This window comes from Egretta garzetta, unplaced genomic scaffold (genome assembly GCF_000687185.1).
Source record: "Egretta garzetta isolate BGI_Z169 unplaced genomic scaffold, ASM68718v1 scaffold18, whole genome shotgun sequence".
NCBI lineage: Eukaryota > Metazoa > Chordata > Aves > Pelecaniformes > Ardeidae > Egretta > Egretta garzetta.
In genome coordinates, this window is record NW_009260616.1 from 118,192 (window position 1) to 134,014 (window position 15,823).

General features: G+C 37.8%; 1 protein-coding gene across 1 annotated transcript in view; it reads right to left on the reverse strand.

Annotated features, from left to right (window-relative positions):
- The window catches only part of REV3L (REV3 like, DNA directed polymerase zeta catalytic subunit), an 87,564-nt gene that overhangs the window by 68,912 nt on the left and 2,829 nt on the right, over positions 1 to 15,823 (reverse strand). The window contains 3 exon segments of the mRNA XM_035900692.1: positions 3,961 to 4,121; positions 5,577 to 5,651; positions 8,617 to 8,806. Coding sequence (XP_035756585.1) covers positions 3,961 to 4,121; positions 5,577 to 5,651; positions 8,617 to 8,806 — 426 coding nt within the window.

A 15,823-nucleotide genomic window follows, 5' to 3' on the forward strand; every position in this document is an offset into this window, starting at 1 on the left:
CTTTCTAACATGTACATACATATAAAAAGAGGAATATATTCTCAACACACTGACATTATTAGAATTATATTTGCTGTGTTCTAGTCAGATCTTAACCTAAATTAAATCTTTTCCTATTTGCGCGAGTTTTAAAGTAAATCATGCAGAGTCTGATGTAAACTTCAGAACTCCCGAGTGTCTGGGTCCTCAAGTCAGATCCCAATGGAAATTAGAAGCCAGAGAAAACACTAAATTCTACTTCACACTTTTCCTGTTTCTTATCTGTGAGCTGAAAAAGAATACACAATATATTCCAGATGCAGTGGTAGTAGCAGTAAGTGGAAATCTGCAATGAAGGCAGATGTTGTTGTCTGACCTACAAATAGAGAGAACACCGTGTTAAGTTTGCTTGGAGGTCTCAGTGTAAGGAATTGTGCTCCAAAGTCATGCTGGAGAAGTCCCCTCTGAAGATTTACTGCCTCCCTTGTGGTCTCCTCCTGAACCTTCACTCTTCAGAAGAAGGAAAGACAGTATACACAGGATGTGGCACAAGAAAGAAAAAAGCCCAGAAATGGAGTTGTGGGGAGGCGGAATGGGAGACCACCTTGAAAATTACTCAGTCTCCCACTTCCATGTGAAAGACCAGTTTGAACCTTGAATTTTCTCAGCTATGTTGGTGTCACACAGTAGCAGGGTTTTTTTTGTATTAAATTTACCTTTCAGCAATAGCAAACACTTTCATGTTTGTTGAAGATACACTAATTGAACTGTTCAAGTGTCAGAGACCTTCAATAAATAAATATTTGTTAGAATATGTATTTTTAGTCCATAATTTTAAAGTAAATTTCATAACAGAGTCTTGCCGATGTGAATTCCACTACTTGGAATAGCAGGGATAGGGACATCTCATGTAGCACAAAACCTTGAATAATATAGTTACTACAGAAGCAACTGGAAAACACCGTGCCAAAAGTGCCTTAGAAGCTACAAACAGAAGCAACTGAAATCCAGCAGGCTTAATTAAACATGTTCCAGACCAACCCTACTGCACTCAGACTAGTTCCTGCAAACCCTGCCCCTACATCAGACTCCTGAGAACACTGACACAGCACACAGACACTGAAGTCACACTGGAAGTGTGGGACCCAAGTGCGGTGAAAAGACACGCTTGTATTTATGCAAGGAGCTAGCTCACGTTCAGCCACACCTGCGCTAAGATGGTCTATGCACTGGGATGCCTAAGCAGGTGACTCCAGAAAGACAACACCAAATATCTGATCCCGTTTGCACAGACCCAGCTCAAACCTAGCATAACTTAGTGCCTGTGCTGCCCAAAAGTGACTACTTGACCCTAGGCAGAGCCAATCCAGGAAGAAACACAGCCATGTTTTTACGGTATGGCATATCAGCTAATTGTCTGTATTAAAAAGCTGGATGACTATGCATGGAAATACCTTCTTGTTATTTTTCATCTGCAACTTGATTATTCTGATTTGACAAAATGAGACTGAATAGATGTATATTTTAAAGGACGATATATCACAGCAGCTGCACAAGATTACAGGCCAACTGGTAAAATATATACTATTATTTCTAAAAATAATGTGCATTTCTAATACCACACCAGAACAGTTTCAGCGCATTACCCCCTTTCTTATTCCCTATGAAACCTATTTTCAAATACTTCTAAAAATCGAGGCTCAAATTCCTGTATCAGTTTGTTTCTTCAGTAAAGTTACTCATAGGGATAGAGGTTTAAGGACACTCAATAATCCCCTTTTCTTGACGTGAAGATCTTGAAAGACAGCAGCAGTGACACATCAAGGTCTTAGAGAGTCATACTACAGAATAAGATTCAACTATTGAAAATAAAAGTTTTTTAATAGTTTTAGTGGCATGTGGTGCACAAATGAATTTGCAGCCACCTTACTCACTATCTGTAAGGCAAGAACTTGAAAAAAAGAACTCCTGCCTCTTCTGGATACAGGCTGATGAAGGCAGAGTATTCCTGCTACTACAAATTTGCCTGCTGACCTCTCTCAGCCTTCAAAACAGCCTACATATCTCAATGAGAAAAATACCAATGGAAACAGGCTCCTGAGGCTGCTTACTCACATTTAGGAACAGATCTATTATTGAGTTTTCTATTCCTTGCCAGACCGATTTTTATATCATCTTACAGGGGAACAAAAATAAGTGTTTGCTGCACATCTTTAGGCACAGACTTTTACTGCCATCTAAGAAACAACGTTCAGCCTGGCCTGCACGGCACAAAGTACACGACTAAAATGAAGGCACACCCTCAAGGCACAGAAGCTGTGGAACAGGCAGGTAAGCGTGTCAGTTGTAAGCAGAGGTGCATGTGCCTTCTACACAACTCCAACAAGTCCGAGCTTAAGAATGGATGAAGCTCCTCAGGGCTGCTGTGCAAGGACTGGCCTCTTGACAACATTGCCTCTGTAAGGTTGTACCAGGGACAAACCATTTGTCGTGCAGCTGCTGTGCTAGGTGTAGTAAATAGCGATCCTGTGCCTGGGGACTGCAACAGACTGAGGCAGGCTACTTCTGTGTGTGTGATGTGGAGCCACTCAAAGCGGTATGATACGTGCTAGGACCACTGCTGCCCTTATCTGATCAAGCCAGGACAAGCTAATCTATCATTTCCTTGCTTTTATCCTGTTGGATTCTCCCCAGAACAGTTAAAAGTCCAGTGGTCTCAGCCCATGCTCCTCTGTCACCCTCTTCTTCCCATTCAAGACCTAGGTCTCTCGTTCTTAAATAAATGATGAAGGAGAATATAAATAATTTATATCTTTCATCTATCATCTGAAAGAGACGGAAAGGAGCTATGGAAAAAGAATGGGAACAACCATTCAATACAATCACATTGCATGTCTCCAATAAGGCTGCTTTGGATGTTTGGAAGGCTAAAGGTACTGACTATACTTCCTCAGGACTGAAGATCCTGAAGGTACATGGCTGAGCTTTTGTCCTCCTACCGTTCTGACTCCAGCAAAGTGTAGCCTACTGGTGAGTATGAAAAGAGTATTCTTCTTTAGATGACAATCAGTTATGAAAAATAATCTATTGCTGTCTGAATATATAAACATAAAAATAATGGGAAAAAAATTGAAGTCAGCATGATTCTTTCTTACTTGCTGTTTTTACAGAAAGATACTTTACTGTTCTTTTCAACTCTCGCTTTAGCTGTAGGAACAATTATGATTTAAGTAAACAATACTTATTTTTCTAAATGTTAAGTACCAAAGATGTTATGGTTTTCCTACTATTACCTACCCTTTGTATTGAAGCATTTAGATAACGTGGATGTTCTTGCCAACTTCATTTTTATGTAAGTGTGGACACTCAAAATGCCAAACTAATTTTTTAAAATACCTCCTTTGCTCAGACATTTATATTTCAAATTTCACCCTAGAGCAAATGACCTTAGCACAAACACAAGCTTTTTAATTAAAAACATTATTTGTCAGCAGAGCATAATGATTAGCTATAATTTTATAAAGACACTACCGCAGCAAAAAAAGGAATTATAATTGAAACAGGGATCAAAAACAAACGTCAAAAAATTAAAGCAACGGTATTAGTATGTGATCTTCCATGTAAATTCTTTGACTAAGTATCAACTATTTTTAATTTTCTAACTTGAAAAGAGGTGTGATCATCTTGTGGAAATGGTCACAGCTGCACTGCTGACAGGACACGTATTTCTTGATATATAGCATCACATTTCAGGAAGCAGACCCTTCCTCAATCCCCATACACAGGCACAAAAAGGAAAAATCATAGAAAGCTACACATGGACTTTGTTTTAACACAGAAAGCAAACTCTAGGGAAACAACATATGATACCCATTCAGCTACAAACTACGGCAAAAGTCTGACAGCCAGTGACATTTTGTTCAAAAGAGTAGTTTTTAGCTTTCAAAACAATTATTTGGTCTTAAGAAATAAACACCTTACTTTTTCTCCTTGCCTTTCTGAATTTGACAGCAGCCAGGTTTATTAAATTCATTCCATATAAGTTGTAGTCTATAAAGAGTTGAAGGAGGTAGGGAATATGGGCTTCATGAGGCTGGTAAGATTTGTTCATTATGGCTCCACCTTGCAGAAGCTCACATACTCTAAAATTAAAGACAATTAGGACATAAACCAAAAATTATTTTAGTACAACAATACTGATATTTGATTTTATCAAAATATAAAAAAATTGAAGTTCTTAAATTTTGCCTTAGTTGTATTTTTAACTTAAGAATTTTGTTTTCACAATAACATACCTACAAAAATGATCTCTGCGAATAATGATTCAGTATTTCCATGTTAATTACAAAGGAGCTGTAAAACCTCCAGCTTAAACAAACAAAAAAACCAACTCTGAAAAAACATCATACCATGTACTATTCCTGCAACGTATCCGAAGCCACTATAGCCCATGGAAATCTTTCTACAGAATAACTGTGGCAGCTGTATGCCTACATACCAGTAGTAACTTAGAAAGTCTCTCTAGTTCTCCTTGACGTATATACAAATATATGCTGCACGGTTTTAAAGTTACATACTGTATACACAGAAGCAGTTTTTTCACAACTTCCCAGAAACATGACAAATCTGCTCTTTTAAACACATACATTAAAAAATAACTGCAGGTATTTGGATAATTACAAATTGTGTGATAAATGTATAGATATATCCTGTTACTTTGAGATAAATCAAAGAAATGCACTAAGCATTTCTAAATGCAACAGATCAGGTTCAAACCCCAAAGTTTTATGCAGAAAAATTAAAGGAAAAATTTAAGTGAAGTGTCAGTCCTTATTTGGATACGAGTAATTCAAACATGAGAAGCTCCAAAGTTTGAAACAACTGTCACATCATAGATGCATATAGGTTACATTGAGACACAAATTTAACATCATGCAAAATTTTACTAGCCTAGAACAAAAACCAGACAATCCTATCTTATGATCATGTACTAGATCTTTAAAAAAACCAGTTACGATAGGTAATACCACACACTCAAGGGGTTTCAGTGTATGCTTGAGAAATAATTCCTTCTTATTTATTCCTGAATTTACTGCAACTGCTGTGACAGTAAGATTGAGATCAATTGTGCTTTCATTTAACAGAACATTGTTGAGAAATGGAGTCTAATAACAAAAACTATCCAGTTTTCCAAGTATATTTTAAAATTAATAATGGATGCTGGAATTTAAAAAATTTAAAACTACTAAAATCCACTTCACAACATACGAAAGAGTACTTACATTGTGCTCCTGTTTTCCTTAAGAGTTACAGGAAAAGTAACCTGATGCAAATTTATTACAGTGTTCAAGAATTAGAGTTAATAATGAACAGCTAAAGGCAAGTATATTGTGGTCTTGCTTTACTAATATGCTACTGCTTTAAAAAGAATATTGTTGTGCTTAAAATTACCAATTTTCTTATATGTTTTGAAAAATTTGGACAATAATTTTGTTGCTTTTATTTTGTTAAGATATAGGTGAATCTTGCTTCAAAACTGACTTTTTAATACAAGTTATAAGGAAATCAGCCAGAACTTCATCTCACCACATCCTTACCTTTTTACCATTGCAGGATTGTAAAGATAAATCTTCATAAACTGTCTCTCCTTTTCATGGTAACCATAAAAAGGCCTGGAGAAGAAGAAGTAAAAGCAAGAAGCTAGCCAGTTATGCTGTAGCATTTATTCAACCACATTTTACTATACAGAGTATTAAAATCCAGGGGAAACAAATTAGAAGATAAACTGCATATCCAGGAGAATGAAAATTCCCACATGTCAGCCCAAAGGGGAGCACTACATTACTATATAAAATGTTAAAGATAAAAAGAATAGGCCCTATGCATGTCAAAGTATCTAAAAAAATAAATAAATTAGAAAGCAGTTCTGGCTTAACATTGTTCCTCATTTTCCCCACATGTAAACACACTGATGCCACACCATCATAACAGTTTTTTTAACAAATTTATTAGTGCTGGACTGCGTCAAAAACAGTGTTCAGCCTTTCTGATAAATGCTGTAACAAAGTCCTTAAAGACATTAATTCTGCAGATCAGGTGTAAATGAGTAAATAGTGGCTGTGTAATATAAATACCTGAACAATGAGAACAGCTTAAAAGACTGAATAGCTGCCCCTTTTCAGTGATTACTAATCATCCCGTGCACTAAATGAGGCATGAATCCTGAAGAAAATAGGATTTGAGAACGCAATTAAAGAATACATAGCATAATGAGTATGTCAAGACTAAACTGAGGTTGAACAGGCAGCATTAATTCTGGTATTACTTGACTGAATTACTGACTTTTCAGCATCTAGAAGTCTAATGTAATCTAACATGCTTGTAAAACAGGATTTTAAGGAAACAGGCCATAATTCAACACACTGGGTGAATTCAGGAAGTCTACAGTTTGCAGTAATCACAACCAAAGTCAACAGAAACTCAGGAAAGCATACATTTAAATGTTACCTCTACAAAATAAAATATCTTTATAAAAAATATTATAAAAAAATGCAACCAGGATGTTTACTTGCTAAATCTAAAAAATTAAATTCAGTAGTAAGAGGGATTTCAGTCCTAAATTAAATGCCAATGCAGCAGAACTGCACAACTAGAGCATTAATACTGCTATCCTTAATATGGTTAAATATGCACACTTTTAATATCTCCAAAAGCTGGACCGACTGTTTAAAAAAATGTTCATGGTGTTAAAACTGAGTTAAGTTGAAACAACAAACATAAAGCTGTTAAGCTGAAAAGGAGAAGATCAGATCTTGTATAATGAACCAATCTCTTTCTTATAGAGATAGTATAAACCTATACAGGTTATATACATTGAGTTATAATGACTCAATGTGCTTTAGGCATGTAAATTAAAAGCTACTTTAAAAAAAAAAAAAAAAGTCAGCACTTGCATGGCAAGTTATCCATACTCACATTAATGTGGCAGCAGAAAGAGCAAGATTTTCAACACTTCCAAGGTTAGCTACGAACACCTACTATAACTTCACAATGCACAAGGACAGTGTATTTTGCCTCTTTTTTTATTCCTGGACCTCCACTATGTTTGGAAGTCAATGCAACAAAAATCTTATGTTAAACTTAAAAAACCTTTATTAGATTTTCCTGCTAATGCAAAAGAAAAGGGATAAGATAATCTCCAAGACTTAAAAGAAAAATATAGGTTCCTCACTATGGAAACACTGTAATATCTATGAGCAGAATGTGACTAGGGTCAGAACAGAGGAAAACAAATAGATTTGTGTGACTACATAAGCATGTCTGTCTACCCAGGTAAAGATGAAGATGTATTACAATTTCTGCTAGATGCTTCCCATTAGCCTCTTATGCAAGTAAACAGAAGAGATGAAACATTCTTTCCTATGCTTCTTTGAGGCAATGATCATCTGACTTTCAGAAATGACTGTTTTGAAGCTGTAAGGCAAGAGAGGTGAAAAAGAGGCAGGTTCTCCTAATCTCTGTCTGTTGTTTTCTCACTGATTCAGGGAAAGATTGTCTTCAGCAGATTACTCTGCCGAGCTTTCACTGTTAAGCTGAACACCTATACTACAATTCACATAGTTCTCGCGAAAAGAACAGAAATAAAAAATCTGGTAGGTTATCTTCCTTGTTACCGCAAAAACACATCAAAAAGTTCTGATTAAAAACGAAAAGAAGTTGTAGCCACTTTACTAGCAATATCTAGAAGGGACCACTAAAACTGGCTGGGAACAGAAAGGTTATCTTCCTAAACTTAACAGTAAGAAAGAACACACTTCATAAGTGCATGAAAAAAAAAAAGTAAAGATAGTGCTGCACAGTACTGAAAATTAGCATTTACATTGTTTTCGAAGACAAAAATTTCAATGCATTTATAGACTGTCTTCCTCCTGGACAGTTTCCTATTATTCACTAGGATTTGACATATTTTGTCCTTGGTTATGCAAGTTAAATAAAAATTGATTAAGAGAATCCTTAAAATGTTAACATTCAATAATAGCGTATAGTTCCTGCAGTAGTAGGAAATCACACCAAATAAAACACAACAGTCAGCTTGACAGATAAGTAAATTGATGTTTAAGAGTCTCCACTTCATGGCCTGTGCTGCTGAGAGAATCAGATGGATAAACATGACCTGACAGTCTCTGTGATGTGCTTCCTAAAGGGGCCATCTTAGATGAACAAAGAAAAGGAGACCTAGAGTCAGGCTCCTGTAAGACTTGCCTAGTCACAGGGAACCTAGAATAACCCAGACAGGTAGAAAATGCTGGCTGGAAAGTACTGCTGTAATAGCAAAGACAGAAAAAGCTAAAAGGAACAGATTCAGAAAAATTAGACACTAGGATCCAAGTTTAGGAAAAAATGGTTGTGTCAAGTGTTTGGGAGAAAACCTGTTGATTATCTTAAAATCAAAGCAAGTGAGAAGAATTATTTAGTAGTTGTACAGGCCTGTATGAAGACACACATGGGGGAAAAGAAAAAGGAAAAGCACTGCAGTCACCCAAGTCCATAGGAAGTGCTTCTGTATAGTAGAATGTAGCAAATGTAGCAAAAACATTTCAAAACAAATAACCAAAAATCCTAACGGGTCATACTTACATTCCAGACACTAATGACACTTTGAAAACATGTTGAATAGTAGAAGACGGATTGCCTAAAGCCACATTAAGTGCTCTGTCAATGCTGAATGCCACTTGACGAAGATAATATTCTGGATGCTGTCCAAAACCATCATATGGTACATAGAGGTAAGGAAAGATACCATGTAAGTGGAGACAAGTCTTCTGACCTAAAAAGAAAAGGTAAACATTTATTTTCTAATGACTACATCTCTTTCTTCTTTTAAGTAGTCCCTAAGATTGAATTTTTTAAGGTTATTTTCAGGTTCTGGTGACAGGATAAATTTATGAAACAAGTTCAGGTGTATTTCAAGCAAAAGGTACCAATTCAGAGCAGTTCTCATATTTGCTTCATTGACAAAAGCAATACAGAACAGATGGGGTTATGTGACATACAGAGTGGCAAATTCTCCTGTTATACAAGTGTAATCCTAATGATTTTCTTTGTAGTAATAACACAACACCTCTCTGAGAATGATTTTGTATACTGAGTCAGTGTTGGACAGTTAATGGTTTCCCATCATTGGCAAAAAATTTTGCTATATCAAAATTTTTCCCATTCCTCACTGGGATTAGCCTACAACCTCTCAGAAATTAAAAGGAACGTCCAGAACATCTACAAGGCCATTCAAGATTCTAGTTATCAAGGCATAAGTTGGGATATTGAAAAAAAACCCCAGGTGATTCTCAGCTTTTCAAATCTGTGGATCCCTGAGAGGTCTCTACTGCATATGAAGACCTCTAGCCTTCTAACAACACGCTTACTTCTCAGCATTAGCTTTCATGAGTCTGCAGGAACAGCAGAAAGAATGAACACACCATGAAAACCATTGTATTAGACCACAGCTTGAGCTTCTGCTTCAGACAAAGCAGTACAGTGATGCAGACTGGGCTCTCCCAAATCTACTACATTTTTTGGGATGCTAGTCTCAATTGTAATGTGTGTTCTCTGTTCAGCGTTCACTGCTGAAACTAACATCAGGTCCTGCTCATTACCTTTCCAGCCCCCCAAAGTGGTCATGACTTCTCACTGGTCAATGAAAAAGTTTCACAGAAAAATACTATAAGAACATGTCTCTGATTCACTCCCACTGCACTGCAATAATTGGCCAAGTGTATCATCTTGCATTTTGTTTGGATAAACTTCGTGCATGAAGACAGCAAAACAGTATCTAAAGTCAGTGCTTTCATCAACCCTAAGGTAAATATTACAAAGAAGGAGCACAACTTCACTGGTCCACAAGACCAATGAGAAGACTTCCGAAAGTCCATTCTTCCAAACGGAGATTGTTTCTCAGCAGGTAGACCTTGCCTGAACTATTTACACTCATTCATACCCACATTAATGCACCATTGGCCACCCAGTGAAGACAGCAGTAGTCCATTAAAGAGCAGGAAAAACAGAGCTTCAGAATCAGGACTGCTTGCAAATTTTTACACCTGTGAAATACATGCCTCCAAACACCATAAACAGCACAGCATTTTTTCTACTGGGGGTCAGATGTATTGTTCTTTCTTCAAATATTTACCAGACTTTCACGTAAGGTCTAGAAGTGAAATAAATTACTCTAAGGATGGTAATACAAGTCCGTTTTCCAAGATGAGTTTTATTCTTCTTATAAGTCACCCCCATCAAGTCTCTTCAGCAATGTTTAAATACAACCTATATATGCATAATGCTGATGTCATCATCTGTGATGAATTCTGCCCATGCTTTTAAATTATTTGAGGGGAAGAAATTTCTTATTTATGTATTATCTACTTCAAATAATAATACACTAAGAAAAAGAGGAAACTAAAGAAAGAGAAACTACGAACTAGAGGGTTTTTTAATGGCAAAATAAAGGACAGTAACAGCTTTATATGGCAGGAAAATCTCTGCCTCCCTAACGTAGAAGTCATTTATTAGTAGCACGTGAACTGGGAGAGTATTGATCTGTGCATACATGCAGACCATTTATTTTCCGTACTGAGTCACCAACAAATCTGAGTGTTTACTCATGGTTGTACTTGAGATCAACTTTGAAATAAAGGATTCCCTCCCCCCACTACAATTAACAGAAAATTAAGTAAACCTCTACAGTTCCTCTATTCAGGTTTTTTTGTTTGTTTGTTTTTTCTTGCAAGAGGTTTGGATTTTGTTGTTGTTGGATTGGAGGTGGGGGGTGTGTGTATGGTGGTGTTGGTGGTTTTTGTTTTTTTTTTTTTTAAATGTATGCCAGGATCACATTCAGGGAGAAAATAAAATGAAAACATATTATTTGTTTTGAATGCCTACTGAAGCTTTTAAAAAACAAGTGACCAAACCAATCTATCCCAAACTAAATTTGATATTGGAGCTACATACCAACAATTTCTGGCAAATATGTATGTCTATCCCCCTATGAATTTTATAAATTCAGGTGTTTGCTACCTACAACTTGTCAGTTCTTCACTCACATTTTTTTATACTAACAGATACAAACTCTTTTTGTTTTTGATAACACTTTAAAAAATACCTTTGCTTTAATGGTTGCCCAACTATTCTGAGTTTTAGTTAATTTATGTCTCCCCAGAAATCAGAACTGCAAAGCACCAAAATAAACAGAACTGGGAGACAGTTTAAACTTACTGTACTTAAATTCAGGTTCCTTTCAAGTTATGCAAGATGACTTAATTAATTATGCTTTTATAGCTAGCACCTGATTATTCAAGTTAATTAAATTTAAAAAACAATATATGCATTTCTACTGCAGCTATTTAACAGTTCTTGCTGAACTGAAATGCCATTTTATTGTTGAATAAAAAAAGAACACGTATGAAGAAAGCTTCCTTCTATTTCCTTCTGTCCCCTTCTCCTGCACTCCCCTATATGTACAAAAAAACCCCATGAAAAACACTACAGCTTTCAAGTGACTGAAGAGTCAAATTACCACCTTACTCCTGTGAAAGCTAACAAAACATACACACTGAGCTGCTTTTCATTTTTGATTCTTCAAAAAAAGCAAGCAAGCCACTGCTGATCTAAGATTCTTATTAGGCCAACAGCTGTCAAGTTACATGGGTTTACACAGCTACTCACTTTGATCTACTTTATCAATAGTATTGACTCATTTACTGTGGGATTTGGTTATACCACTATTTTTATTTAGTATCCACATGACTACAAGTCTTTCCCTGCTAGTGTTAAGAACATTTACTTCCATCATTTAAGTAAAAGCAATGAATTGCACCAAATGTCATGGTGTTGAGTCCGAAGTCCAGACTCCAGTAATAGCAACCATGGTTTTGCACTAAGCCACTACAAATTCTAGTGGATTCTTCCCAATAGAACCAGAAGGAGAAAACAGATCTACCCACTGAGGATTTCAGGCCACGCAGGTTCATCAATAAACATAAATTAAACACTTGGCTTGGGATAAGGTTAAGAAATCTTATGTTTCTGTTTCTTTTCAGAGATACAGACGAGCAAATCTGTACCACTACAACAGCAGCGACCACTATAGAGACTGCTTACAGTGACCAGCAGATGTTATTTTTACATCTATTCATCAGTTTCTTTACATCTGTAGAATCAATGGAAGTGGTGCTCGACAGCAGATTCTGCAGAAAAGCCATATGGTTTACATGATCCTCAGAATTTCCCGACACAAAACTGGATGCCTGGAAGTGATTCCCAGACATTTCAGATAGGACAGGCCACTGAAATGTTTCATGCTGTGGCCTCATCATGGATGTACTGCTCACGTGCATCACCACCATTCTGTACACAAGCAGTACATATGATGCCTCTATTAACAAATGAACATAGTGTGTATGTAAATGCTAGGACTGGTGGTGATAACGGGTTATCAGCCAGGATGCTGATGCTGCCCAAACCATTTCTCTGGCCCATGCTCTCTTAAAGAATGGGGTCTGCGCTAGTTGAATTATCTGCAGGTCACAAATCAGGCATCCCAGTGTATGACTCAAGGGGGCTGCTGAGTAAACATACTAGAAGTAAGAAATCTAGAAGCAAAGCTGAGGCTTATTAACAAGTCTTTCTCAGGCACTGAATGAAGTGGTGAGTGAAGGAACACAAAGTGCTGCAGAACAGCAGAGGCAATACACAAAACCTTGAGGTATTATGAGATACTCAACTAGCAAACCATCTGTTTTCTCTGAAAAGAAGAAACTGCAAACTAAATGTTGATATAGATGAATAGTCACAATAATAATGAATCGGTAATTCAGAAATAATATCAATGCAATATTTTCTGACAGTAAAGAAAGTGAGCCCACCCTCCAAACCGATTCTTACAAAAGCAAGCAACATAAATGTTACTGAAGTATTAAACCAAAATATAGCATTTTGCATACTTGAAACCCCCAAGAGGGATTACGAAAGCCAGCCTGCTATTTTTTTTGAAGACAGTTGCCATATGCATTACTATTAGCAACACGTGCCAAGCATAATCCTTGAGTTACTCTATCATTTAAAATATTAGAAGAAAAATCTGTAGCAACCCAAACCAGAAAATTTCAATATAATTAGAAGAGAACTGAAACCAGTATGATAAAGGAATGTAAAGTTGCTCAACAACTACTCAAGAAGATGCAAGAACTCACATCTTCTGACCACCAGAATGCTCAGCCACACAGGATGTTCTGGTATGGATAAAACTGAGATGCAATTTACACAGAATCACAGAATGGCTGAGGTTGGAAGGGACCTCTGGAGGTCACCTGATTCGTATCTCCCCCCAGCATAGGGGATACCTAATTTCACAGTACAACAAGCTAGAGAACCTGAGGATTATTATTCAAGTGTCCTCAGAGAAGTGCTTTTTCACCATTTGAAAAAACTGATTTTGCTTTAAACTTCTGTTGTGGTTTAACCCAGCAGGCAGCTAAACACCACACAGCCGTTTGCTTATTCCCCTCCGCCCCAGAAGAATGGTAAAAAAAAAAAGGGAAGTTTGTGGGCTGAGATAAAGACAGTTTAATAGGACAGAAAAGAAAGGCATAATAATAATAATAAACAAAATAAGTCATGCACGATGCAAACTGCTCACCACCAACCTACCAATGCCTAGCCAGTTCCCAAGCAGCAATCGCTGCCCCCCCCAGTTTCTATACTGAGCAGGACGTCATACAGTGTGGAATACCCCTTTGGGCAGTTGGGGTCAGCTGTCCTGGCTGTGCCCCCTCCCAGCTTCTTGTGCACCCGGCAGAGCATGGGAAGCTGAAAAGTCCTCGACTGGTGCAAGCACTGCTTAGCAACAGTTAAAATATCAGTGTGGTATCAACGTTATACTAAATCCAAAACAAAGCACTATGCCAGCTGCTAGGAAGAAAATTAACTCTATCCCAGACAAAACCAGGACAACTTCTAAAAATTTCTTTCTGCTAAGATCAAATTGGACAAATTTCTGTAGAAAAGAAAAATGTAGGAATTAAGGGACCTCACTGTATTGTCCAATTCAGGGATAAAGTTTGCAAGCAAGTTAGACAAAGAGCACCTAAGGATTCACCACAGCTAGCATGTAGAAATCTGTGTATATACTCGAGGAGAAGAAGACAGAAGTCCATCTGTTCTGGATGTAATTCCACACATACATGGACTACCTGCTGGTTTGTATTCCAGCAAGGGGTAAGCCCATGCAGATATTGCCTCCAGTTATCTCCTCCAGAAGACTTCCACTCTCATGGGAGGACTGACTGAAGAGAGCACGTAGATGATCCTAAACCAACACAGTTGCTAGAACATTAAAGCACACTGGAATCTATTGAGTCTACAAGTCAATAATGAGGTCATGGCACCCCAAAGAAACCACACACTGGGTTGTAGGATCTGTTCCACCTATGAATAGCCAAACCCCAAATTTTCACATTAGACTGACCTAATCACAAGGCTACACGCAAAGCTCTACAGATGTGAATTTGTACCACCCAATACAGGAATGCAAGATTTCTACAGTGAGAAAAAGCCTGGCTCCACAGCTCAGGGGTGTTTCAGCCTTGGTATTGTTTATGCACTAGATAGGATGATTCTGAAATACAGAACCCCTACATCTGAGATTTCTAATAATGAATGAGAGCATGTCCTACAGTTGTGATACAGTTTTACTGAATTTTTATAAATGATACTCAAAGCCATTTAGCTCCTATCCTGTAATTCTTAATTTAGGAACTGACTATAGAACCCTTACAAACTGAAGTCAATACTGGAAACATTTTAAACAGTGTCCTGGTTTCAGCTGGGATAGAGTCAATTTTCTTCCTAGTAGCTGGTACAGTGCTGTGTTTTGGATTTAGGATGAGAAGAATGTTGATACCACACTGATGTTTTAGTTGTTGCTAAAGTAGCAATTACACTAAGTCAAGGACGTTTTCAGCTTCCCATGCTCTGCTGGGTGCACAAGAAGCTGGGAGGGGGCACAGCCGGGACAGCTGACCCCAACTGGCCAAAGGGGTATCCCACACCATATGACATCCTGCTCAGGGGGAGTTTAGAAAACTAAAGCTAAATCTAGACAAATATGACTTCAGAACACAGTTCAATGATGGTCTACATGCAAACATATTTTGCTGTGGTACTTCTGCCACAGAACAGCTGATCCCATTGTAAGAAGCTAAGCAGAGCTGTGGGGAACAACTACATGGAATCCACTCCTCTATCACATAATCACAGAATACCAGGTTGGAAAGGACCTCAAGGATCATCTGGTCCAACCTTTCTTGGCAAAAGCATGATCTAGACAAGATGGCCCAGAACCCTGTCCAGCCAAATCTTAAAAAGTGTCCAGTGTTAGGGAACCCACCACTTCCCTGGGGAGATTATTCCAATGGCTGATTGTTCTCATTGTGAAAAAATTTTCCTCTTGTGCCCAATCAGAATCTCCCCAGGAGTAACTTGTACCTATTACCCCTCATCTTTTCCATGGGACTCCTTGTAAAAAGGAAGTCTCCATCTTCTTTGTAGCCACCTTTTAAATACTAGAACATGGTGATAAAGTCTCCCCTAAGCCTTCTTTTCTCAAGGATGAACAAAGCCAGTTCTCTCAGCCTATCCTCATGTGCCAGGCTTCCCAGGCCTTTGATCATCTTGGTGGTCCTTCTCTGGACCCCCTCCAGCCTGTCCGCATCTGTTTTGCATAGGGGGGTGTGATGGTTTGACCCTGGCTGGACACCAGGGGCCCACCAAAGCCACTCTATCACTCCCCTCT